Raw genomic sequence first — 21,792 nt, forward strand, 5'->3', positions numbered from 1 at the left:
TGTGCCACCCCTGGTTTGTGAGCCGGGCTGAAGCCGGGCCATGTGGGCAGCTGGTCTGAGGGAGGAGACAGTCTTTGTAATAACTCAGGGGCGAGAAAGGGCTCCTTCTTTCTCTATAGTCTCTCCCCACCCCACTCTCTCCCGCCAATGACCTGGACACAGGAGGGTCCAAGGAGTAGCCCAGAGGTAAGGTGCCGCCCCTGGTGGTGGCCAGAGAAGAGACACTTACCAGGTAGTGTAAGTGACAGTGCCCCAGGTCCCAATGTGCACTGAGAAACTGAGTGCCATGGAGCTGCCGCCCCAGCTGCCCCCATGTGCCTGCCCAGAGGGCTGGCGGTCCCTAACCTCAAAGGTGAAAGGGTAGGCGTGCTCGCCCAGCTTCTTGATGAGGCGCTCCTGCAGCCGTGTCAGGGGCTTCTTGTCCTCAGGGGCCGGCGGGAAGGACTGCACGTTGGCCACAAACAGGTCCTTGCGAAAGGTCAGGCCCAGGACATCCAGGTCCTCCCGGCCATAGCGGAAGGCGCAGGTCAGTGTCACATAGACTGTGGGAGCAGGGGGCACTGAGGACGGGCCCAGGAGGGCAGCGAGCAAGCCCCCCAGAGCACCAGCTGAGCCCTGGGATCGGCCCAGCTGGAGCTCATAGGTCTGTCCCGAAGCTCCTGTGGGGAGGGCTGTGCTGCCCTTGGGATGGGGGTACTGGGTACCTGGGAGAGCCATTCGGGCCTGGCCCTTGGGAGGAGGTGGGGGCTGACTGCTGGACCAGCTCTGTCCTTCCCCACCCCCCACTCTGGCCAGCGGAAGTGAGGAGGAGCACAGGAGACTGACAGGGTTGGTGAGGGCTGGCACAGGCTGGCAGGACTGGGAGGGTGGGGCCGATGAAGGGACTGGCTGGAGAGAGCAGAGGGAGGGGGAAACAAGGGCTGGGTGGTATCTGGAAGGCACGGGGTCTTGTCCCAGCCCAACCCCCACCCAGTGTCTCCCTTGGACAAACCCTTCACCTCCCTGGGATTCCATTTTCTCTCCTATAATGAGACCCTAACTCCTGCCCTGTTGGGCAGCCCCAGCCTTGCAGCAGTCATGATATACTGACGTTGAGAGTGCTCAGGGCACTGAAAAGGTTCTCCCAAAATGGGCCTAAGTGGGCCGCCCCAGGCCAGAGGAGGCCAGGGCACCTGCTCTGATGCTTGTTGGAGCTGTAAAGGGAAGAGCCAGGGGGGCTGGGCAGGGAAGGGCCGTAAAATTAGTTGATGTCCTGCCCGGGACTCAGGGAAGCCCTGGGCTAGAAGTCGGTGGGGAACAGGAGGCCCCTTGACGGGCTGGAGGTGGGGACCACCACCTCACCTCTCCTCTCCTTGAGATACTCAGGATCCACCAGGACCACACCATCTGGAAGAAGGACACAGAGTGAGCACACCCTCCCAACTTGACCTCTCACATTCCTGAGCCCCAAAGACCACGCCAAACCCAAACCCAACCTTCTGTCTGCTGGGAATCATGAGAGAAATGGGGAGGCCTGCACCTAGGGGACAGCACTACCATGTCCCAACCCCTGCCCTCAGGCCGGCCTTACAGATCCAGCTGGTAGCCTGGGGCACGTTACCTCTCTGCTTCTTCTCTGTTAATAAGGATGACGATGTGGGTCCGAAACCCCTACGATCAGGTATACTTCAGAATTGAGAGGTTCTGAACTGTGGAAAGGCCCCATGGTACACCTTCCATATGTTCTGTAATACCCTCTGCAGGATCTGGGGCCCCATGATCAAATCCCTTAACACCTCAGCAGGGAAACATGGATATCTTCATCAAAAGGCTAAAGTGTAAAGAGCTCCCTATGGGTTCAGGTCAGGTTTTGCGTCTAAGTGAATCCCACGTCAAACGTATGAGCAAGTTTAGATTTCCAGAGTTTCTTGGACTTGGGATTTGCACATCGGGACTTGTGATCCTGTAGGACCAAACTCACAGGGCTCCTGCGAAGACTAAGTGAGTTGATATGTTTAAAGGGTTAGTTGGTGCCTGGCTCATGCGCTACCACGGAAAATGTCCCATGGCCTGGCCCTGACCCAGTAGAGTCCAGCTGGACACAAAGGACATTTTCTCTGCACAGAACCCCAGGAAGCCAGAAACTCTGGCTCAGGGGTCACCTCCTTGCCTGGCATTCCTGGTCACGTCTGGTCAAACTTTACTCAACCATACGCATACCCACTGAGCAAGAAAATTCTCTCTCCCCAACTCTAGCCCACTGCCACCCTCCCCCAATGCTGCCTTACAGCAATCTCTCTGGGAATCTCAGAGGCCACATCTGGAAGTCAGTGCCAGAGGGCTCCTGGTCCTATCCTGGTCCTGGGCAGGTCCAAGGGATACCTGGCCAGGGGATGCCCACCCCATTCCAGAACCTGCTGGGCATCTCCCCTCCTTTTACTATGGGTAATCCCTCTGTGCCTGAGCACCAGGGACTCCGTAAACAAATCAGTGGAGAGGGCACTCCCCCAACCAGAGGTATCAGTCAGGGAAGGCTTCTTGGGGGAGGGAAGTAGGAGCCAGGACTTAAAGGTGTCTGGCGTGTAAGAAGCCTTATACTGAGTGGCGGCTGCTATCGTCATCGTCAGGCCACCCTCCCTGCTTCTCCCCTCAACCCGCCCACACTTTCCCCTCACATGGTCCTCACTGAAGGGAACGGGGCTGCTCGGTAAATGTGGTCAATGTTTGCCAACTGACACAGGAAACCGCTTACACCCTGTTCTTGAAACCAGGCCCCTCTGGAGACCTGAGAGCTATTCCTAGGTGGCTCTAACAAACCCTCTTTAGAAGCGGCCGGATCGGCCCCACCTTCCCCCGCCTTCCTCCCTGGCCTCTGCAGGGACTCACCGACAGGGTCCACGAGGTCGATGTGGTCCACAAAGTCCCGCTTTCCCAGATACACAGTGAGCTGGGGAAGATAAGCACAGGGGGTGTCAGCAGCTGTGGGCCCGGGGGACACATCCCTGAAAAGCCACTGGCCCTTGCTCTGGAGGAGAACCTGGGAGCTGCCTGTGAAAACACCTACACCCATCCATCCTTAACACACATTAAAGTCCTAACTGGACTTGGACCCGAGCTCCAGCCCTAATATCAACAAACCCTTGTACAATTTTGAAAGTACCTGCTTATCCTAAACCCCAATGAAGAAGTTATCAGTGTTCCTGGTTTATAGATGAGAACACTGAGGACGGCACACCAGACGCACCAGCCCCCGTGATGGTCTGTGGCCTGCAACCTCGCAAGCTCCAGGCCCTTCTCCTCTCCTTAGGCCAGACCAGTCATCCTAAAATGCAAATCTAATGATGGCACTCCCGTCTAAAAACCCTCTAATGGCTCCCAGGGCCCAGAGGTAAGATGACAAATGGATTTCATTCTAAATGCCAACTCTGATAGATGGGGGCTGCCTGGGGCTCTGGGTGGAGAAGGACTCCAAGGCGGAATCCTGGCTCAGCAGGAAAGGGTGAGCAGTGACTGGCGATGTCTGCTGTGGGCACGAAGGGAGACAAGGGAGCACGCGTGGTACTATCTGCCAGCCCAGGAGTCCAGGCTCCTGAGCCCTACAACCTGTCCCACCTTGGCTCCCGCTCCCCCTGCCTCCTCCTGGCACTCAGATTCAATTGCTGTTCATTCCCCCACACTCCCTGTGAATTATGTTCATGCCTACAATGCCCTTTTTCACCCTGTCTTGCCTGGAAAACAAGGCATCCCTTTTAGAGAAGCCATCCCTGACTGCCCAGGCTGGGTCCCGTAGCCCCTGGGCATCACTTTATCCCACACCTGCCATTTCCTATTGAAATGACCGGTTTCTGTGCCTGCCTCCTCCATCTGACAGTGAGTGGCACGGGGTGTGCCTTATTTGTCTTGGAATACCCTAGCCCAGTCCCCGCCGGCTTGGCCTGCACCCGACAAGGAATGATGTCAGTTATATCTACTTGCTGAACCGAAAGGAAAGCAGGATGGAGCCTGCGGCCTGTGGGAAGAAAGAAAGCAGGACAGACCCTGGGAGCTGCCCTGGATAACTAGGTGATGGCAGGGTTCAGTAGAGAGGCTGCAGGCACCTCTCACACCAGGGGAATCAGTGCCCCCGAGGCCCTTGACGCTTAGTCTAATTATCACACTCACACTGAAGTCTATGATAGGCTGTATCTCAAACCAGAGCAGTGGCTCCCTAAAGTCCGGGAGAGTTGAACTACCCCCCACAGACAGAAAAGTTTCTCGAAAGGCCCCTCTCCCTGAGGTGGATAGCTCCTAAGGACAGACCGGGGAGTGTGGGGTCCTGCATGGGCAACAGAAGTGGCCAAGGCAGGACAAACATTTGGGGCCAGGGAGGAGCTGGGGTGCGGTTGTTACAGACTCACCTTTCCATTTGGGCTGGCCTTCTTGAACACCCTGCGGACAGAAAGCAAGAGAAAGCCAGGATTAGCGCATCCCACCAGGGGAAGGCTCCTGCGGGCCATCCCTGGGCAGGACAGAGGGCAAGGGCCTGGAGGGCTTTCCAGGCACCATCCAAGCCTTGAAAGCCAGAACAGTGTCTGGCATAATCAGATCCCAGCACCTCCGGCGCCCACCCAAACCTCCCTTATTGCCGTCACAGCTTTTGTGGGATCTGGCCATGGCCCCTCGGCCTCCTCCTCACGCAGCAGGCTGAGGGAGTCTCTAAAGATATGTCATAGAATACCACTCATTTGCTCAAAGTCCTCCCAGCTCAGGCAGCGGAAAAGCTTCTGTGTGTGGTGTCCCCTGCCTCCTTTATCCTTGGGCTCACCTCCCACTCTCCCTCACGCCTCCATTCACACTGCCTCCAACACACCAGGGTGGGACCTGCCTCAGGGCCTTTGCTCTGGCAGTCCACTCCCCCGGGCATGGTCCCCACAACAGATCTGCTTGCCAGCCCCATGCCTTTCTGTGACGTGGCTTCACTGTGGCCTCCCCTCTCACCATCTCTCCTCCTCTGGCTCTATTTTCTTTCCCACAGCACTCACCACTGGCCAACCTACTACACGAGCGACTTGCTAATTTACGCTTGTCTGCACTGCTAACATGTCAGGTCCACGAGGCAGAGGTCTGGGGTCTTTCTTCTCCACTGAAATATCCTGACCTGAGCATCTAGAACAGCGTCCCTGGTAGGTGTTTAATAAATCTGTGTTCATGCATGGCAGGTAGCAAGCAGTCAACAAATATTAATAGAGTGAGTAAATGAATGAATGAGTGAAGGAATCAAATGAAAAACTGAGGCCCAGGAAAGGTAGGAGATGTTCCCATGGCCACACAGCAGAGCACTGGATGTGCATCAGGCAGACCCGCGGCCCCCAACCCTTGCAAAGTGCTTGCTGGGCCTTCTAGAGCACACTGTGGTCCCCATCAGCGCCCCCACCCCATCCTCTCTCCCCGCTGGGCCTGGGAGTTGAGACCCCCTCACCTAGCCCCCATCATCTAGCCCCAGAATTGCTCACAACACTGTTGGGAGGAGAGAAGAAAAATGAAAGAGGCAGAGCCTCAGAGACTAGAGAAGGTGTTGGAGAAGGGAGCAGGGAGGGAGGGGAGGAGGGAGAGGAGGGGAGAGGGATGCTGTCCTGCAGGCATGAAAATAACAGATGGAACGAGAGATGAAAAAACAAACAAATGAACACAAAGAGAAACTCACAAACAGAGCAATGGAGTGGAGGGACGGAGCAGGCCCACAAGAGGCCCAGAGGATCCACACAACCCACATGGGTCCCCAGGGGCAGGGGGCGCAGCAGGTATCCAGGGCAAGGCAGGGTGAGGCCCACAGTGCCACAGTGACAGTTGCTCCTCCCAGGGGGGTGTCAGGGGGTGGCCCTGTGCTGCCTCCACAGCACCCCCTCCAACTTCTGGGGCCCAAGGGACCACAGACAGGTCTGAGCCTGGCTTGTAAGGAGGGCCTGGTGCATCTCTCCCCCACCTCCCCTGGTTCTGGGCTTTTCTCCTCCTTATAAATATTTAGCAGTGTTTGGAGTGTGAAAATGCCACAGTCAGCTGGGGTGTAATAGTTGCTAAAGTGAGAAACAATACAGATCACATGGTTTGAACCAGCAGCTCCCAAGTGGACCTGCGGAGGAGACCAGAGAAGGGCCACAGGGACCCCCAACTGCTTTCAGAAACCTCAGTCTAACTCAAGAGCCTGGGGTCTGACAGAAAGGAGAGATCACAAATGCCTGAGTTATAACTGAATCAGGGAAATAACTGAGTCAGGGCAGGCCATTCTAGTGATCCTTGAGAGGGCCAAGGGGCACCCTCACCACGGGAGGGGGCTGAGGGCCAGGCTGGGAGGAGTGACAGTCAAGAAGGGAGGGACAGAAAGAGAAAGGGCAGTAAGACAGAACTAGCATTTGCTGAGTGCCTACTTGTTTCTTACAACACACTGTGAAATGGGCATTATAACTCCCACTTTACTGATAATGAACTTGAGGTTCAGAGACATCTGATCATTTGTCCAGGAACACACAGCAAGCAAGAGGCTAGTCAGGATTCAGACCCGATTCCATCTGCATCTAGAGGCTGGGCCCTTTATAGCCAACACTGCTGCTTTCCTAAAGCAAGTGTTTTTCATCAGCTTTGGGGAAAAGCAGAAAAGAGGAGAAATGAGAACTGGGGAGGGGAGGGGGAAGAGATGAAAGGGTGAGTAAGGATCAAGAAGGAGAACGAGGGCAACAAGGGCAGGAAACGTGGCCAGTGGTGGGGAATGTCCCGATAACTCAATCAGTCCCTGGGGCCACCTGCTCAGGAAGCTGGGACTCTGACAGTTTCTTCAAACAACAACAGCAGCTTCCCATACCCTGAGCACCTGTTCCGCCCTAGTCATGCCTCTGAGTATTTTTCCCAGAACACTGCTGACCACTCAACAATCCCATTTCAGAGATGAGGAAATTCAGGCTCTGAGAGGTGAACTCTGTCTCCAAAATCCACATCCTTTCCACTCTGCTGCCCAGCCAAGCCCTCCGTGAAACAACCCACCGGCTTCCTGACCCCACCCCGGGGCGGGGAGGGGGGTGCTTCCAGTTCACCGGGCCCTGCCCTTGTGCAGCACCATATGGATGGCTTCTGCTGGTCTACTGCGAAGCGCAAGCACAAAATGTGCAAGACCGTGGTCGAAACCAAACTTCCGGATTGTGGAATGGCTGGCTCTGCCTCACCCCTGAGACCCATCCATGCCCCGCCAGCCTGATTCTCAGAGTCAAAGCCGGGTCTCCTAAGAGAAATACCAGTGGTGTCCTCGCTAATTAAAGCTCACTGGAGACAAAGAACAGAAACCCAACAAGGGTGGCTGGAGGAAAGGAGGAGGGAGTATGAGAAGGAGACAAAAATCTCACGGGAAAGATGCGCAGGCAGAACGCAGGAGTGCTGGAGTCAGGAACGGGGAAGCCATCAGCCCTCGAGGCGGTTGCTCTCTCTCCACCTCTCCCCCTGGGGCTGCATGTTCTCACGCTGCTCTCCGGTCGGCTGCTCCATGGTCTCTGGGGACCAACTCTCTCTGCTTACTCAGGGCTTTTCTGCTCCTCCATCATTTTGGCTTGCATGTGGCTCTCACTCCGACCCTGTTTCTACTCTGCCTCTCGCTCAGCTTCTCACTGTTAACTGGCTGAATGGCCCAATTCCAAATTCCCAGGAAAGGAATCTGATTGATCAGCTTGGGTCAGGTGCCCCATGCCCGGACCAATCAGCTCTGTCTAGGGTGTGTCATGTGTTCCACGAGGCTTGAGCAGAGGAGGGCTTATAGAGCGGTGTTTTACGAATCGGGGGTCACAACCCATTAGCTGATAATGAAATCAACTTAAAGAGTTGCCACCAGCACTTACAGAATAGAAGATAAAAGCATGAGACACAGAGAACAAGGGTGTAGTAGATATTACTATATTTACCAATATTCCATTTCCCTCTAAGGCTGGGCAAATTTCTCCAGCCCTGTGAAATTAGACATGCCCATGTGGCTTGCTCTGGCCAATGAGATAGGACTAGAAGTGCCCCCATGTCACTTCCGGGCAGAAGCATTTAAGGGCTAGTGCGTGTATTCGTTTTCTGTGGAGCCTGTAACAAGTGGCCACAAATTTAGTGGCTTAAAACAACATATACTTAGCTTACAGCTTTGTAGTTCAGAGGTTCAAAATGTACCCCACTGGGTTAAAATCAAGATGTTGGCTGGGCCACATTCTTTTCCGGAGACTCCAGGGCTGAATCTCTTTCCTCACCCTTTCCAGCCTCTAGAGACCACCCACATTTGTCTCACGGCCTCTTCCTCCGTCTTCAAGGCCAACAGCAGCAGGTTGCATTCTTATTATATTGCCTCATTCTGACCTCTTCTGCCCCCCTTCTTCTATTTTTAAAGACCTTTATGAGTACATTTGACTCCCTAATTTGAGGTGAACTGGTTTAGCAACCTTAATTCCATCTGCACGCGTAATTTCCCTTTTGCCAGGATTTATAACATGTTCAAAGGTGTCAAGCATTAGTATGTAGACATATTTGGGGAGCATTTCTTTTGCCTACCCTGCCCTCCTTCCACTGCCGCTGAAACCAGCAACGAGTGGATTCTGTCAACTGAATACCAGGGCTCTCCTGTTACATGATAGGTGTGTAACGTGACAGAAAAAGAAAGCTCTCGCACCGCTAAGAAATGGGTGCTGTTTGTTACTGCACTTCTCTGGGCTGATACAAAAAGTATTATTTAGTGAAACTTTCATTTTAGGTCAGCTGAGTTACAATGTTAGATGAATTTCATGTTGCAAATGTTTTAATGTTTTAATCCACTGTTCTAGAGAAACACGTCTAAAATGAACATGTTCTATCAATGCCTGTGCAGTTGGTTGGATCCTGTTTCCTGATTTAATTCCCTCAGGCTGGTGCTACCACGCAGGGAGGCAGGTCAGCTCTCCAGTAACCAGCACGTTGGCTTTTCCAATGAGTCCCACTCCCTACCTGCAGCATGGGATACTTGCTGATCAATTTTAATATTCTGCTGCCCTTCTGGGAGCCACCTGTCCTCCCAGTGTCCATCTGTGCCTGCGCCACAAAGGTACCAGAACAAAGTACTTTCCATGATAGGTTACCCAAAAACCAACAGGTTTTGGTACAGCCAAACAATGGAATATTACATAGCACTGAAATTATTCTTGCATCTTTTGTAACACAGGGAAGTGCCTATGATAGAATATTAAGCAGAACAAGTCAGGATTCAAAACAATATATCTGGCACGAGCTCAACCCTATACTCAACAAATACCAAAAGAAACAATGGGAAGACTTAATGTTAAGGTGGCAATACTTCCAAAATTGATCCACAGGTTTAGTGCAATCCCTATTAAAATCTCAGCCGGACTTTTTTTTTTTTTTCCAGAAATGAACAGGCTGGCCCTAAAATTCATATGGAAATGCAAAGGCCCAGGATAGCCAAAACGATCTTGAAAAAACAAAATAGAATAAAGTCGGAGGACTCACACTCCCAACTTCAAAAGTCACTACAAAGCTACAGTAATCAAAAGTGTGTGATGTTGGCATAACGATAGACACATAAATCAATGGAACAGAATTGAAAGTCTAGAAATAAACACATATAATTATGGTCAATTGATTTTTGACACAGGAGCCAAGACGAGTCAATGGGGGAAAAAAACGCAAAGCAGTCTTTCAACAAATGATTCAGGGACAACTATATATCCACATGAAAGAATAAAATAAAGTTAGCCCCCACCTCACACCATATATAAAAATTAACTCAAAATGGATCAAAGCCCTTAATGTAAGAGTTAAAACTATGCAACTCTTAGAAGAAAACTTAAGTGTAAATCAACATGACCTTGGATCAAGCAATGATAACCTTAGATATGACACCAAAAGCATAGGCAACTTACAAAAAAGAGATAAACTTGCTTTTATTGAAACTAAAACCTTCTAAGCTTCAAAGGTCACTATCAAGAAAGTGAAAAGACAGCACCTAGAATAGACAAGATATTCTCAAATCATGTATCTGATAAGGGTTTAGTATGCAGGATATATAAAAACCCTATTATAATTCAACAATAAACAGGAAAATAATCCAATTAAACATGGGCAGGGGCACCCGGGTGGCTCAGTCGGTTAAGTGACCGGCTCAGGTCATGATCTCACAATTCGTGAGTTTGAGCCCCACCTCGGGCTCTGAATTGAAAGTACAGAGCCTGCATTGGATCCTCTGTCTCCCTCTCTCTCTGCCCCTACCCAGCTCCCACTCTCTCCCACTCTCTCGCTCTCTCTCAAAAATAAACAAACATTAAATTTTTTTAAATTAAAAAAAAAATGGGCAATGGATTGGAATAGACCTTTTTCCAAAGAGGATATAACAAGTGGCCAATAAGCACATGCAAAGATGTTCAACATTATTAGTCATCGGAGAAATGCAAATCAAAGTCACTTCACACCCACTATGATACCTACAATCCAAAAGAAGACAGTAACAGTGTTATCAAGGATGTGGAGAAATTGAAACCCTCCTCATGCATCGTTGGTGGTAATGCAACCCGGTGGGATCACTTTGGAAAACAGTTTGGCAGTTTCTCCGAAAGTGAAACACAGTTACCATATGACCCAGCAATTCTATCCCTAGGTACATACCTGAAAGAATTGAAAATAGATGCCCACACAAAAACTAGTGCAGAAATGTTCGTAGCACACACTGTTCATAACAGTCATAAAGGGTGAGGAAGAAAATCAAATGTCCAGCAATTGACGAATGTATTTTTAATGTGGTATATCCACACAAAGAAATATTATTTAGCTATAAAAGGAGATAGCATACAGATTCCTGCTACAACATGGACAAACCTTAAAAACATGTCACATGAAAGAAGTCAGACACAAAAGACCACCTATTTGTGTGGTTCCATTGACAGGAAATGTCCAGAACAGACAAGCACATAGAGACAGAAAGCGGATCAGTGGTTGCTGGGGTTGGTGTGAGGGGGAAATGAGGAGTGGCAGCTAATGGGTATGGGGTTTCTCTTTGGGGTGATGAAAATGTCCTGAAATTAGGGGCGCCTGGGTGGCTCAGCCAGTTAAGCATCTAACTCTTGATTTTGGCTCAGGTCATGAACTCATGGTGTGAAGTGGCCAAGCCCCAAGTCACTGGCTCTGGGCCGATAGCGTGGAGCCTGCTTGGGACTCTCTCTCATTCCCTCTCGGCTCCTCCCCTGCACATGCATGTGTGTGCTTGCTCTTGCTGTCTCTCTCTCTTTCTCGCCCAAAATAGACATTTTTTTAAATGTCCTGGAATTAGACAGTTGTTCAATCTTGTGAATATACTAAAAACCACACCACTACATTTTATGCAAAAATTCGGAATATGATGGTATATAAATTAATTTTATGTCAATTAAAAAATAATACTAAATAATACTAAAATAAATAATAAAATAATAAATAATAAATAAATAATAAAATAAAATAAAATACTAAAATAAAAAATAATACTAAATAATACTAAAACAAACCCTAATACTAAATATTAACAGGGGTTGAAGGAGACTCCCTCCACCCACCAACCCACTCCTTGATACATCTTATTTTTCTATGTTGTATAATAAGCATAAATTACTTTGCAAAGACGCCAGGTTTTCCCTAACAAGATATGTCTCAGGTCTTGGTGAAAGGAGAGGCTGGAAAAAAAAAAAAAAAAACATTGCTAGTAAAGTAGAGAAATATGGATCCTATTACTCTGAATCCTTTGATGTTAGAGTCTCTCCTTCTGCAATTTTACAATCCAGAGTCCATAAATCTGTGATATGATCCCTCCCAGGCCTGCTGTGCTGTCTTCTGCTCAGCTATTTCTTTCTCCAGGAAGCCTTCCCTGACTCCCTCTAAGTCCCACACCCAGTGGGGAGTCACAGCATCTCCCACACTTTGTGATGGTTTGTTTGCTCACTTTCTGCTTCACTTAACATGAATGAGAGCACAGATCTCATTTGTGTTATTGACACTGGATCCCCAGGGCACAGCATGGTTCTTGGAGCACAGTAGGGGCTCTGTAAATAAATATGGGTTGAATGTTGCTGAATGAACAAATGCTCTAAGAGAACACTGTCAACAGTGAGGATGGAGAAGGTTTAAAAAGATGGTGGTTGGTGATGATCCTTTGCTCTAGGTGAGCAGACTCTAGAGATTTCTTCTTCTGTCTATACTTCTCTTTGGCTGTCAGGATCAATGGGCACCAGGCTTAGAAAATGCTTCACAGGGGCAGTGTCCCAGCCCCCGTCAGGCTGAGTCAGGAGTACAACCGATGTATCTAAAATGGGCCCCTGCTCAGCTTTGATAAAGTTCTCCCACTTACCACTCACCTGCCCACATTCACACTGCCCCTACTACTGCCAGGCTCTGGGGGCACTAAGGTGAACAATTCATCGTCCCTGCTGATGAATGACCCTGGTATACAGCCCAGTTAGAGAAAGCCACCAAGCACGATGACCACGGTGTACTAAGCTCTCCTTAGGAGTCAGGTACAGTGCTAAGCAATTCACACGCTTTGAGATACTATGTTATTCCATCTGAATATTCCCATTTTTTAGACCTAAGACTCCAATAAATAACTTATCCAAAGTCATGAAGTCAGTGTCAGAAAATACACATAGGAGAGAAAGCCCATGAATGAGCCGCCTATGGGAAATCATTTAAACGAAACGCGTCTTACTCAACAGCGGGAACCTCATCCTGGAGAGACTATTCACGAGTGTGCATTCACGACCAGTGAACTGAGGAAGCGCTGGGAACAGTTCATTCCTTTATGAGCATCGGAAAGTTCGTGGTGGGGAAAAATGCTATGAATACAGTGAATGTGGGAAGACCTTCAAATATTACTCAGTCTTCAGTCAACATCAGAAAACTCACACAGGAGAGAAACCAGGTGCCAGTTGCTGCTCTAAGTAAGCGTGTCATAAAGATGAACTCATTTGTTCCTCCAACAACCTTAAGAGGAGGTGCGACTACATCCCCGTTTCAGCAATGGGGAAACCGAGGCACAGAGAGAGAGTCAAATTTTCCCAAGGTCACACAGCCAGTAAGGGGCAGGGCTAGACACTGGAGCCGAGGCGGTCTGGCTCTAGAGACCGCACTTCTAACCATTCACACAATAATAGTACCTTGTAAGTGGGATTGTGTGGTTCTGTCTGGCAAGGCAGGAAGGTCTTCAAGGGAGGAGGCAGCAATGAGAAAGGCCTTGAAGAACATTCAGGGATGAAGAGGTGGCTGAGTCCACGGGGTGCTTGGGAGACAGCAGGCAGCCTGGTGTGGCTGAAGTGTGTCCTGTGCGCCTGGGATGAGCACCAGGGAGGAGGATGGGCCAGAGAAGGGTCCATTCCCCGCCCAGATACTCACAGAGCACTTCTACGCGCCAGGCCCTGGGCTAGGTGTGAAGGGTCTTGACAATGCCAAGCTAAGGGACTTGGACCATAACCAGAAGGCAACAGGGAGCCATGGGCATTTGGGGGAGGGAGAATGACTGGCCAGGGCTGTATTTTGGACGAAGACGTGCCCTAACCCCATAAGTTTCCTCCACCTCTGCCCCAATAGCAATCATGACTCAGTTGGGTAGGGTGGGGACCACACAAGGGGGCATTCCTTCTGCCCTACATTTTGACCCACTTTTTGGGTGTGAGAGCAGTCATCAGGGAGCAGGGAGGCGTGAGGAGCAGGTGGCTATGGCAGCAAAGAGGTTTCTAGGGCCCTTATCACACACTCCCTGGTAGCAGAGTTATTTGTGTACGAGCTTGTCTGCTCTGCCAGAATTGAAAAGCCCTCCCTGTGTCAGAACATTGCCTGCCTGTTTACCCACCATTAGTGCACCTGCTTGTCAGGACAGCCCGGAAGGGGGAAGGAGACAGGAAGACAGGAAATGTCACCCTCATTTCACAGATTTGGAGAGCCTGAGGGAGCACGCTACAGGCTGCTCCATTTGCCAAATGGAGAAATCACACCCCAAGGGAGAGAAGAGTCTTGTGCCGGGGCCCGGAGTGCAGAGTCACAGGGAGGAGAGAGCCCCCGGTTGTCGGTGCTCCTGTTGTACTGCAGCTCAAAACCAAGCACGGCTCCTTTGGGCTTCTGCATGGCTCTCTGGGCACAGGGTGGCATGCCTGGCAGGGCTGAGAGGCGAGGGGTGGTGGACGGGGGCCCTGACCAAGTCAAGCTCCCAGGCTCTGGGCTTCACATTGGCTTCTGGGCACACAGCAATTCTTCCAGTCCCCTGTCTGCATTCACATGTTCGCTTTTCCGGCCATGATCCATATTCGTGGAGATTTCCAGGGGGTGCAGGGTGAGGAAGGAGGGGAGCCACCAGGTGGCCGTGAACTGAGGGGAGAGTTTCTTAACGGAGGAGCATGGCCCATTTGCTGGTAACCTAAGAAGCTGGAGACCTGAAAGTCAAGGGCTAATAAAAATTTCAATGAGTGGGCTGGCAGCTGGACCCCAAAGAGCCCGCAGACAGCACCTGAACATTCTCCAGTCTTCTCTAAGGTTGAGAGAGGGAAGGGAGGGCTGCTGGCGCAGGAAACAGTACAGACCCTAAAAGCAAGCAGACCCTGCCTGAGTCCTGTGTGACCTCAGGCCAGTTTAATACCTCTCTGAGGCATACTTTCCCTCATCTGGAATATTGGGGTGATATCTACCTCACAGGTTGAAGGCACATAGAAAGACTTGGTACACAGTAGGGAATTGATCAAATGAAGCCAACATCATTGGTAATATGATTATTGTTACCACCTTTCCACTGGCCAACACTGTGCCTTGCTTTTGGTGCCCAGGGGACGGTTCCTGCCTAAATGTCCCTCAAGTGAGAAGGCCTTGGGGTGGGAAGAGATGGTTATGTTACCCTTGCTGGAGACAGGGAAGTTTTTTGTCTTCCTCCCAGTCTCAGATGGAAAACAATAGTTTATAATATAATGTTCTCTTCCCAGTTTAGACCCTCACATTTCAGATACCTCTGGGGACATGCCCTATTTCTTCTTTCTATAGAAGCTTCTCCTTCGGTTCTCCCAACGGCAATCCTTTCTTCCCTATGTCACCTCATCCAAGAAGCCTTTCCTGACTGCTTCAGTCAGTGCCTTTGCCCTGAGTCCTCTCATCTCCAGAGGGGCTTTGCTTGCGCCTCTCCCCTCCCTCCTTCCCTTCTCTCCTCTTTCCATCCATCTTTCTGACTTCCCTCCTTTCTTTTCTCCCTTTTATCTTCCAGTCTCTGGGCCTGGCACTGTTCTTATCTCCTGCAGGTACAGGCCCCTGCACCCTGTCCTCAGGGCACCTACACTGTGGAGCAGGGAGGCAGACGTTCCCTAAATACACAGACCCTCCCTCAGAAGCACGGCGGGCGGGTGGGATGAGACGATGGACGATGTCTAGCTCGGTTCCAGGCATAAGACAGCCACCCACACACATTACCGCCCCTCCCCTCTTCTCCTCTCTCCAGCGCCCGTGTCCCCTCAGCATCCACATGGGCCTACGCCTCTCCTCGCCTCAGTGACAGTCACGGAATGCTGAAAAAATGCAGAGAGCAGAAACCTCTTCCTTCAGTCATTCATTTTCCTTGGTACATAGTCAGTGCTAAGTAAATATTTTGAATGAATGAATCGAGGAGAGCCAAACCCTGAGCTTGAAGCTGGGGAAAAATAGGACTTGGGCCAAGTGGCCAGTCAGAGGTGGGCAGCCTGGCCTGCAGGATGGGACGCGCCGCATGGGCCTCAGCAGGGGCCCGGGCCACACAGGGTGGCCCCAGGCACAGGGGGTCAGATTGTCCCAGCGGAAGACTTCATTTAAAGTTTCATTTGTCTGGGTTTGGTGTTTTGTTTTGGCAGTCTGAACATACAGACTTCCAGGGTTATAGAATAACATATGAAAATGAGATATTAATTCAGAAGCATTACTTTTTTCCTCCTCTTACGTTTCATTAAACATCAGAACAGATCACCATGGCAACGCCTCACCCACTCTGTCGACCACCTTGGGGGCGGGTCAAAGGCTGAGAGCCCTCTGGGGTCTGGGGCTCTGTTCAGACCGTAAGCTATGGCCTAAGGTGGCGGCTCTTTTCTGAGAAAGAATTCTAGGGGGAAAAGCCCATGCCCTACATTTAGCCAGACATAGTGTCCTTGATGTGCTGGAGGGGGCTCCTATAGGCTCATAAGAGCCTACTGCCGTGTTTGTAGATTTTGTGAGCTGGTGGTTAAACACAGCCATCGCCAAGGCTCGCCACTGAGGGTGAATGTGCCCCGCGGGGGACAACTTGAAATGTCTGGAGACATTTTGGGTGGTCACAACTTGGAGGAGGGGTGCTACTGGCATCCAGTGGGTGGAGGTCAGGGACGCTGCCTGCACAATGCACAGGTCACCCGCCTTCCCATCTCCAACAAGGAATCGGCAGCCCAAATGTTTGTGGTACTGATGGTGAGAAATCCAGATCTAAGCTTATGTAAGTTAAAAAAAACGATATGAAAAACAAAGGGAAGACATAATCAAAGCTTACCACTTGCTACTATTTCACTAAATTTCCCTACGATGCTCTTGAGGCTATTGATGCCCACTAGATCCGTATGGTGGGACTAACGTATAATGGTGCCCTACCGTGCATCTCTTCCCAAGTCCGTGTTCGATGACACCACTTTAATAGTGTGAAATCCTTGGTGGGAGAATTTACACCACAGAAATTGGCAATTACTACACCATCCCCACCCCCACCCCCTGTTTTTTTCCTGAACAGCCACTTGTTACCAGTACGCCACTGGGCAGAGCCCTAAACAGAGAAGGGAATTCACAAGCCTGGTAAATGCCTCTAAGTTTCCAACCCAGGTAGATGGCTCAGCACCAGCCTGCTATACACGGTGTGGAACAAGGATCTAAACGTGGCAAAATGCACAAAGTACACATCTCATACACGGACACACACCATGCACATCGTACACACACGCACAGACACACACACTCCACACATATCCAGAGATACCACACACACACCGCACATCCTCCACATTATACCTACAGACATCACACACACCACACGCGTAGAAAACACACACACATCACACTCACCTACACCGCACACACATACCATACCTGCTTTACACCTCAGGCGCCCATGTACCCCACAGACACTTATACACACTGCAGACAGATCACTCACACAAATATAAGCACAATGTGCAACTGAAACACACAACTCACGCACAACACCCCCCCCCATGCCAAATACACACCACAGAAATACACATGTAAGTAGCCTTCTAGCTAGCAGAGAACTTATAGAATGAGAACAGTAAAAGAATGCCAACCTGACTGACCACAGTCTTCGATGTCTCAGTACCTTCACCTTTACTCCCTCCTCAGCCTCTGTGGCCCCCCCTCCCCCACACACCACCTCCCTACCAGCCTGCTAAGGTGAATGGCTCAACCCCCCCCCACCCCAGGAATACCATCCAGTGGTCCTGTCTCGGTGCCCATTCCTCTTGGCCTCTGGAACCCCGGCTGAGTGGTTCCCTACCCCTGCTCTGTGCCCAGCTCTCTGTCAGCTGAGCCCAGCTGGCTGTGGCCTCCAGGGTCTGGCCTCCACCCCTTCCCAGAGCTCATGACAAGCAGTCCCTGGGTGACTCCACCCACTCAGTCACTCGGCTGCTACTAGATGCTGGTTAAGTCCAAACCTCTACCTCCAGCCAGACCCTCTCTGCCCCCACACCCGCCAGCCTTGTGACATCTCTACTCAGATGTCCCTCAACTCCTCAGACAAGTCCCAAACAGACTTTCCGTCTGTCCACACCTGTTCCTTGCCTAGGTTCTCTGCCCCTGCCCACCGCAAAGATCAGAGGTGCTCAATGCACATCTCATGAATAAAGGAAAAAATTATGTAAATCCTACAAAGAGACAAAAAAAAAACCCCAAAACACCCAAACTTCCCTGTGAGGCAGAGAGGAAGTCTTACCCCATTTTACAGATGAGAGTCCTGAGTTTTGGCGAAGTTGAGGGACTGGCCCAGAAGCTGCAGCCAAGGAGGGCGGGGTGGGGGGGGTGGGCACAGACAGGTAAGGCTGTGTTAGACCCAGAGCAGGGGGCTGCAGGCAGCAGCAGCCAGGCCAGGGCAGGCCCTTCAGGATCAGCTCTTGCCGGCCCCGAGTGAGGGGGTTAGTTACAAAGAAAAGGAAAAGGCGTTCCTGATACGCGTCCTGTTTCCTCTCCTCCTCTGGGCTTCTCAGTCAGGCCTTGGAGGGCGGATGTCTCTGGGCTGGCAACACTCAGACTGTGCAGTCAGAGGGTGAGGGTCTCCCTGGGACCCTTCCCCCCCACGCCAAGCAGTCAGGCCTGCATGAAGACAGGGGCTCTCTGGAGTGACCTCTCAAGTGTCCCTTCCCAGCCTGGAAGAGCCTCAACCCTCTATCTCCAGTGGAGTCTCATCACAGCCAGGCACCTCCTGTCCATAAGACTGTCCCATAAAGGCACCTCCACTGGGAAGCCTTCCATGTCACCCTCACTTGCTATGGAGTCCTTCTATAGTCCCCCTTCTCCCCTTCCTCCCTGCCCCACAGCAGTTGAGCCCATTACTCTGCCCAGCTTTCTGTGGCTGGTGCCTGTAGATCTGGGCTCCCCATAAATCAGGCAGGGGGTGGGAAGCAGGGAGGAGAGAGACAAAGGCAGAGGCCATAAAATGGGGCTTCTTGAGTGAAAGGACAAGATGAGCCTACCCCATCAGACAGAGGCCTTCCTGAGGGCAGAGGGCAGATCTCCTCTATCAGATAAAGATTTCCCTTAGGGAAATGGCTATGACTTTCCATCACAGGAGCTCCTGCAGGACAAAGATCATGCCTCTTTCCTTAAACATGGAGCTGCCAGAGGATAAGAGGGCTAGTTCCCTCCATTTTAAATAGGGAGCCCCAGGAAATAGAAGCCACATTCCCCCCATCCGACAGGAGTCTCTTTCCAGGGGGATGGGGCCATGCCTCCTCCATTAGACTAGGAGCTCTCAGAGGGCACACTCCCACCTGCTGCCCCCACAACAGTCCTCAGAACAGACTTTAGCTCAGTCTAAGACACAGAGAAGGGCTTCCCTCTGGGGCAGAACTGGGGGGAGTCTTGCCCAATCCTCCTTGCACAGGGTCCCATGCCAAGTTCCCATTCATGCCCTCAACTGAACCAAAGCTGCCTTGCCATACTTAAGATGGCCACGTGTCTGGGCAGAGGCCACTGGCCGTCTGTCCCAACCCAGGAATGTAGACTTCTCAAGAAATTTTGAAGGGGGCGACTAGGAGAGCCCTGAGAAGAGGACGCCCGGTCAGGCCAGCCCTGGCCTGGATGTGACCAGACATGTGGGCTGGATGGGTCTCTGCTCCTGGCTCTGCCACCAGCTGGGCAAACCTCTTCCCCCTGTGGCCACTATCACCCCTCCCACCCCCAATCTCCAAACTCTACCATCACCTACTGCTGGCTGAAGTGGCAGGAGGCACAGGAGAGGAAGGACAGCAGGGCCCTTCCCAGGTCCCGCCCAGAGGACATCACTGGCCGCCCTGAGTGCCGGGTGCCGTCCCTGAGCCTGGTCCAAGCTGCCTTCACAATCCTTTTCCCTACGTGTGCCAGCTCCAGGGAGCTGCTATTAGTTAGCATTGATCCACAAAGTGCTTTGATGACACTGTCTATGAGCTTCACACCCAGGGCCCTCGGGGCTAGGAGCAAGGGGTGGAAATGGAGCTGGGGACCCAGGCCACTGAGCAGAGTGACAGAACACTGGAGCCCCAAGACCAAGGCCCAAACAAGCCCAGGGCCAGCACTCAGTAAATGTTAGCTGAATACATGTTCACTGAAAAGCTACCTTAATCTGGTAACTTAATCTGGGTATATTTTCTTATTAAGAACTATTATTGTTGTTATAAGTGATGTTTATCATGTTTAATACAAGCCCAGCACTTTTCTAAACACTGTATCAACTCATTTAATCCTCACAAGAACCCTGTAAGGTAGATACTCTTCCTCTTCACACTCTACATAGGAAGAAACTTAGACACAGAAAGGGTAGTAAGTAACTTGCCCAAAGTCACAGAGCAGAAAAGAAATGGAAGCAGGTCAAACCATCTGCTTGATAAATTAAGAAGTAAAAATATAATAACAATGCCTCTGAAGTTTTTTAAATGTTTGTGTATTTATTTATTTATTTATTTATTTATTTATTTATTTATTTTTGAGAGAGAGAGAGAGAGAGAGAGAGAGAGCAGGGGAGGGGCAGAGAAAGAAGGACAGAGGATCTGAGCCTGATGCGGGGCTCGAACTCATGAATCGTGAGATCGTGACCCAAGCCAAAGTCAGCCACTCAGCCAACTGAGCCACCAAGGCGCCCCAATGCTTCTGAATTTTAAAAGAATTCGATCGTTTTGAAAGATACAATTTATCCTGTGTTCCAAACCAAATACATTCATTATCAGACTTATCGTGGTATGGTCAGGAGGTAAGAAGTTCTCTCAAAGAGTAGTATGACAAAGGTAAAACATGTGCTTCTCGGTTATCTCAAAATCATAGTTCTTTAGAAACTTTGAGTAGTTTTATTAAAACTTAGAAAACAAGAAAAACTGACAATGGCAATGGTTTTAAGATTTATCATTTATGTGTTAGGTGCTAGGGACTTCGCATATTTATCCTGCTTAATCTTGAGGCCAACTCAAGGAAGAAAAGGCATTTTTCTCCCCTGAGGGTGCCTATCTCCTACACCTCCTTGGTGGGCCTGGTCCATCAGATGTCTGCCCTGCCCAGGTTGGGAGCTGTTCCAGGGCGGGGCTGTGTTTGGCCCAGAGAAGGGGCCTCGCAACGGAGTTCAGGGCTTGGGGTCAGGCGACTGTTGCTTCATCAGCCTGCACTTCAGCTGTCTGGAGTGTTAAATGAGGCCCTGGCACCAAGAGCTCTGTACAAGGGGTGTAAACACTAACCACCACCACCACCACCACAATAATCAGACTCACTGGGTGGTCTTGGGCAGGTTTCAGCCCATCTTGGCCTCAGCTGGCTCACCAGCTCTCAATGGGGGTCACGTTACCTTGATGGGCCCGGGCAGCTGAGAGGAGATAATGGGTATGAGGAGCTCCTTGGAGGTCAGAGACAAAGGCATGTTAGGAGAACAAGGCTGAAATATCAAGCATTTTTAAGAAATGAATTTCCATTATTTCCAAGAACACAGAGGCCTACGGATAAGGTGGGCATGGCAAGGCCAGCCAAGAGCAGCTGTCCTCCGCGAGGCAGAAGCAGGAAGGAGCACTGGGGGTGTCTCTGAACTTCTCCCCAAACCACACCCTGGGGCTTGGTAATCCACACCCTCACACCCACCCCAAATTCTCCACCCACTCCTCATGCTGATTCCCCTCTGTTGTCTGGGGAATTTTGAGAAGCCTGCCAGGAGGAACAGTGCTGGCCCGTTCTTTAGCCACCGATCTGTCTGCACTGACAACTTCCCAACCAGCTCCACCCGCCCAACCTAGATGCTTGTACATCTGACGGAAAGGGTCATGGGGGCCTGCTCAATTCTAAGGACTGGACTGACACATGGAGACCTTGCCCAGGTCAGATCCCAGGAGGCCAGCTCCCTTAGTGCCTCTGCTAGCCTGCCTCTGTTCTACCACAACTCCAGGGACCTTGACAAGCAGAGGGGTCTGTAGTGAATGTATTGCCCACATATGGTAGGGGAGACAGACATTATATTATACTTAAAGGGTCTATCCACCAAGAAGGCCTAACAATTGTAAACATTCATGCACCACGTGTGGGAGCACCCAAATATATAAATCAATTAAT

The 21,792-nt window shown here is 50.8% G+C and overlaps 1 protein-coding gene across 8 annotated transcripts in view; it reads right to left on the bottom strand.

The window, feature by feature from the left end:
- The window catches only part of ARRB1 (arrestin beta 1), a 75,985-nt gene that overhangs the window by 20,243 nt on the left and 33,950 nt on the right, over positions 1 to 21,792 (bottom strand). For 3 of the 8 annotated variants that reach the window (XM_060605600.3, XM_060605605.3, XM_060605601.3), the window contains 4 exons: positions 4,377 to 4,407; positions 2,866 to 2,926; positions 1,342 to 1,386; positions 346 to 542 (listed from right to left, as the gene is read on the bottom strand). In XM_060605600.3, coding sequence (XP_060461583.1) covers positions 346 to 542; positions 1,342 to 1,386; positions 2,866 to 2,926; positions 4,377 to 4,407 — 334 coding nt within the window. Of the gene's footprint in view, positions 1 to 345; positions 543 to 1,341; positions 1,387 to 2,865; positions 2,927 to 4,376; positions 4,408 to 7,349; positions 7,855 to 10,446; positions 10,527 to 17,950; positions 18,124 to 21,792 lie in introns of those variants that run through there. The other 5 variants (XM_060605606.3, XM_081790331.1, XM_060605604.3 and 2 more) reach the window with 5 other exon arrangements.

The sequence above is a fragment of the Panthera onca genome, chromosome D1 (genome assembly GCF_046562875.1).
Source record: "Panthera onca isolate mPanOnc1 chromosome D1, mPanOnc1 haplotype 2, whole genome shotgun sequence".
Classification (NCBI taxonomy): Eukaryota; Metazoa; Chordata; class Mammalia; order Carnivora; family Felidae; genus Panthera; species Panthera onca.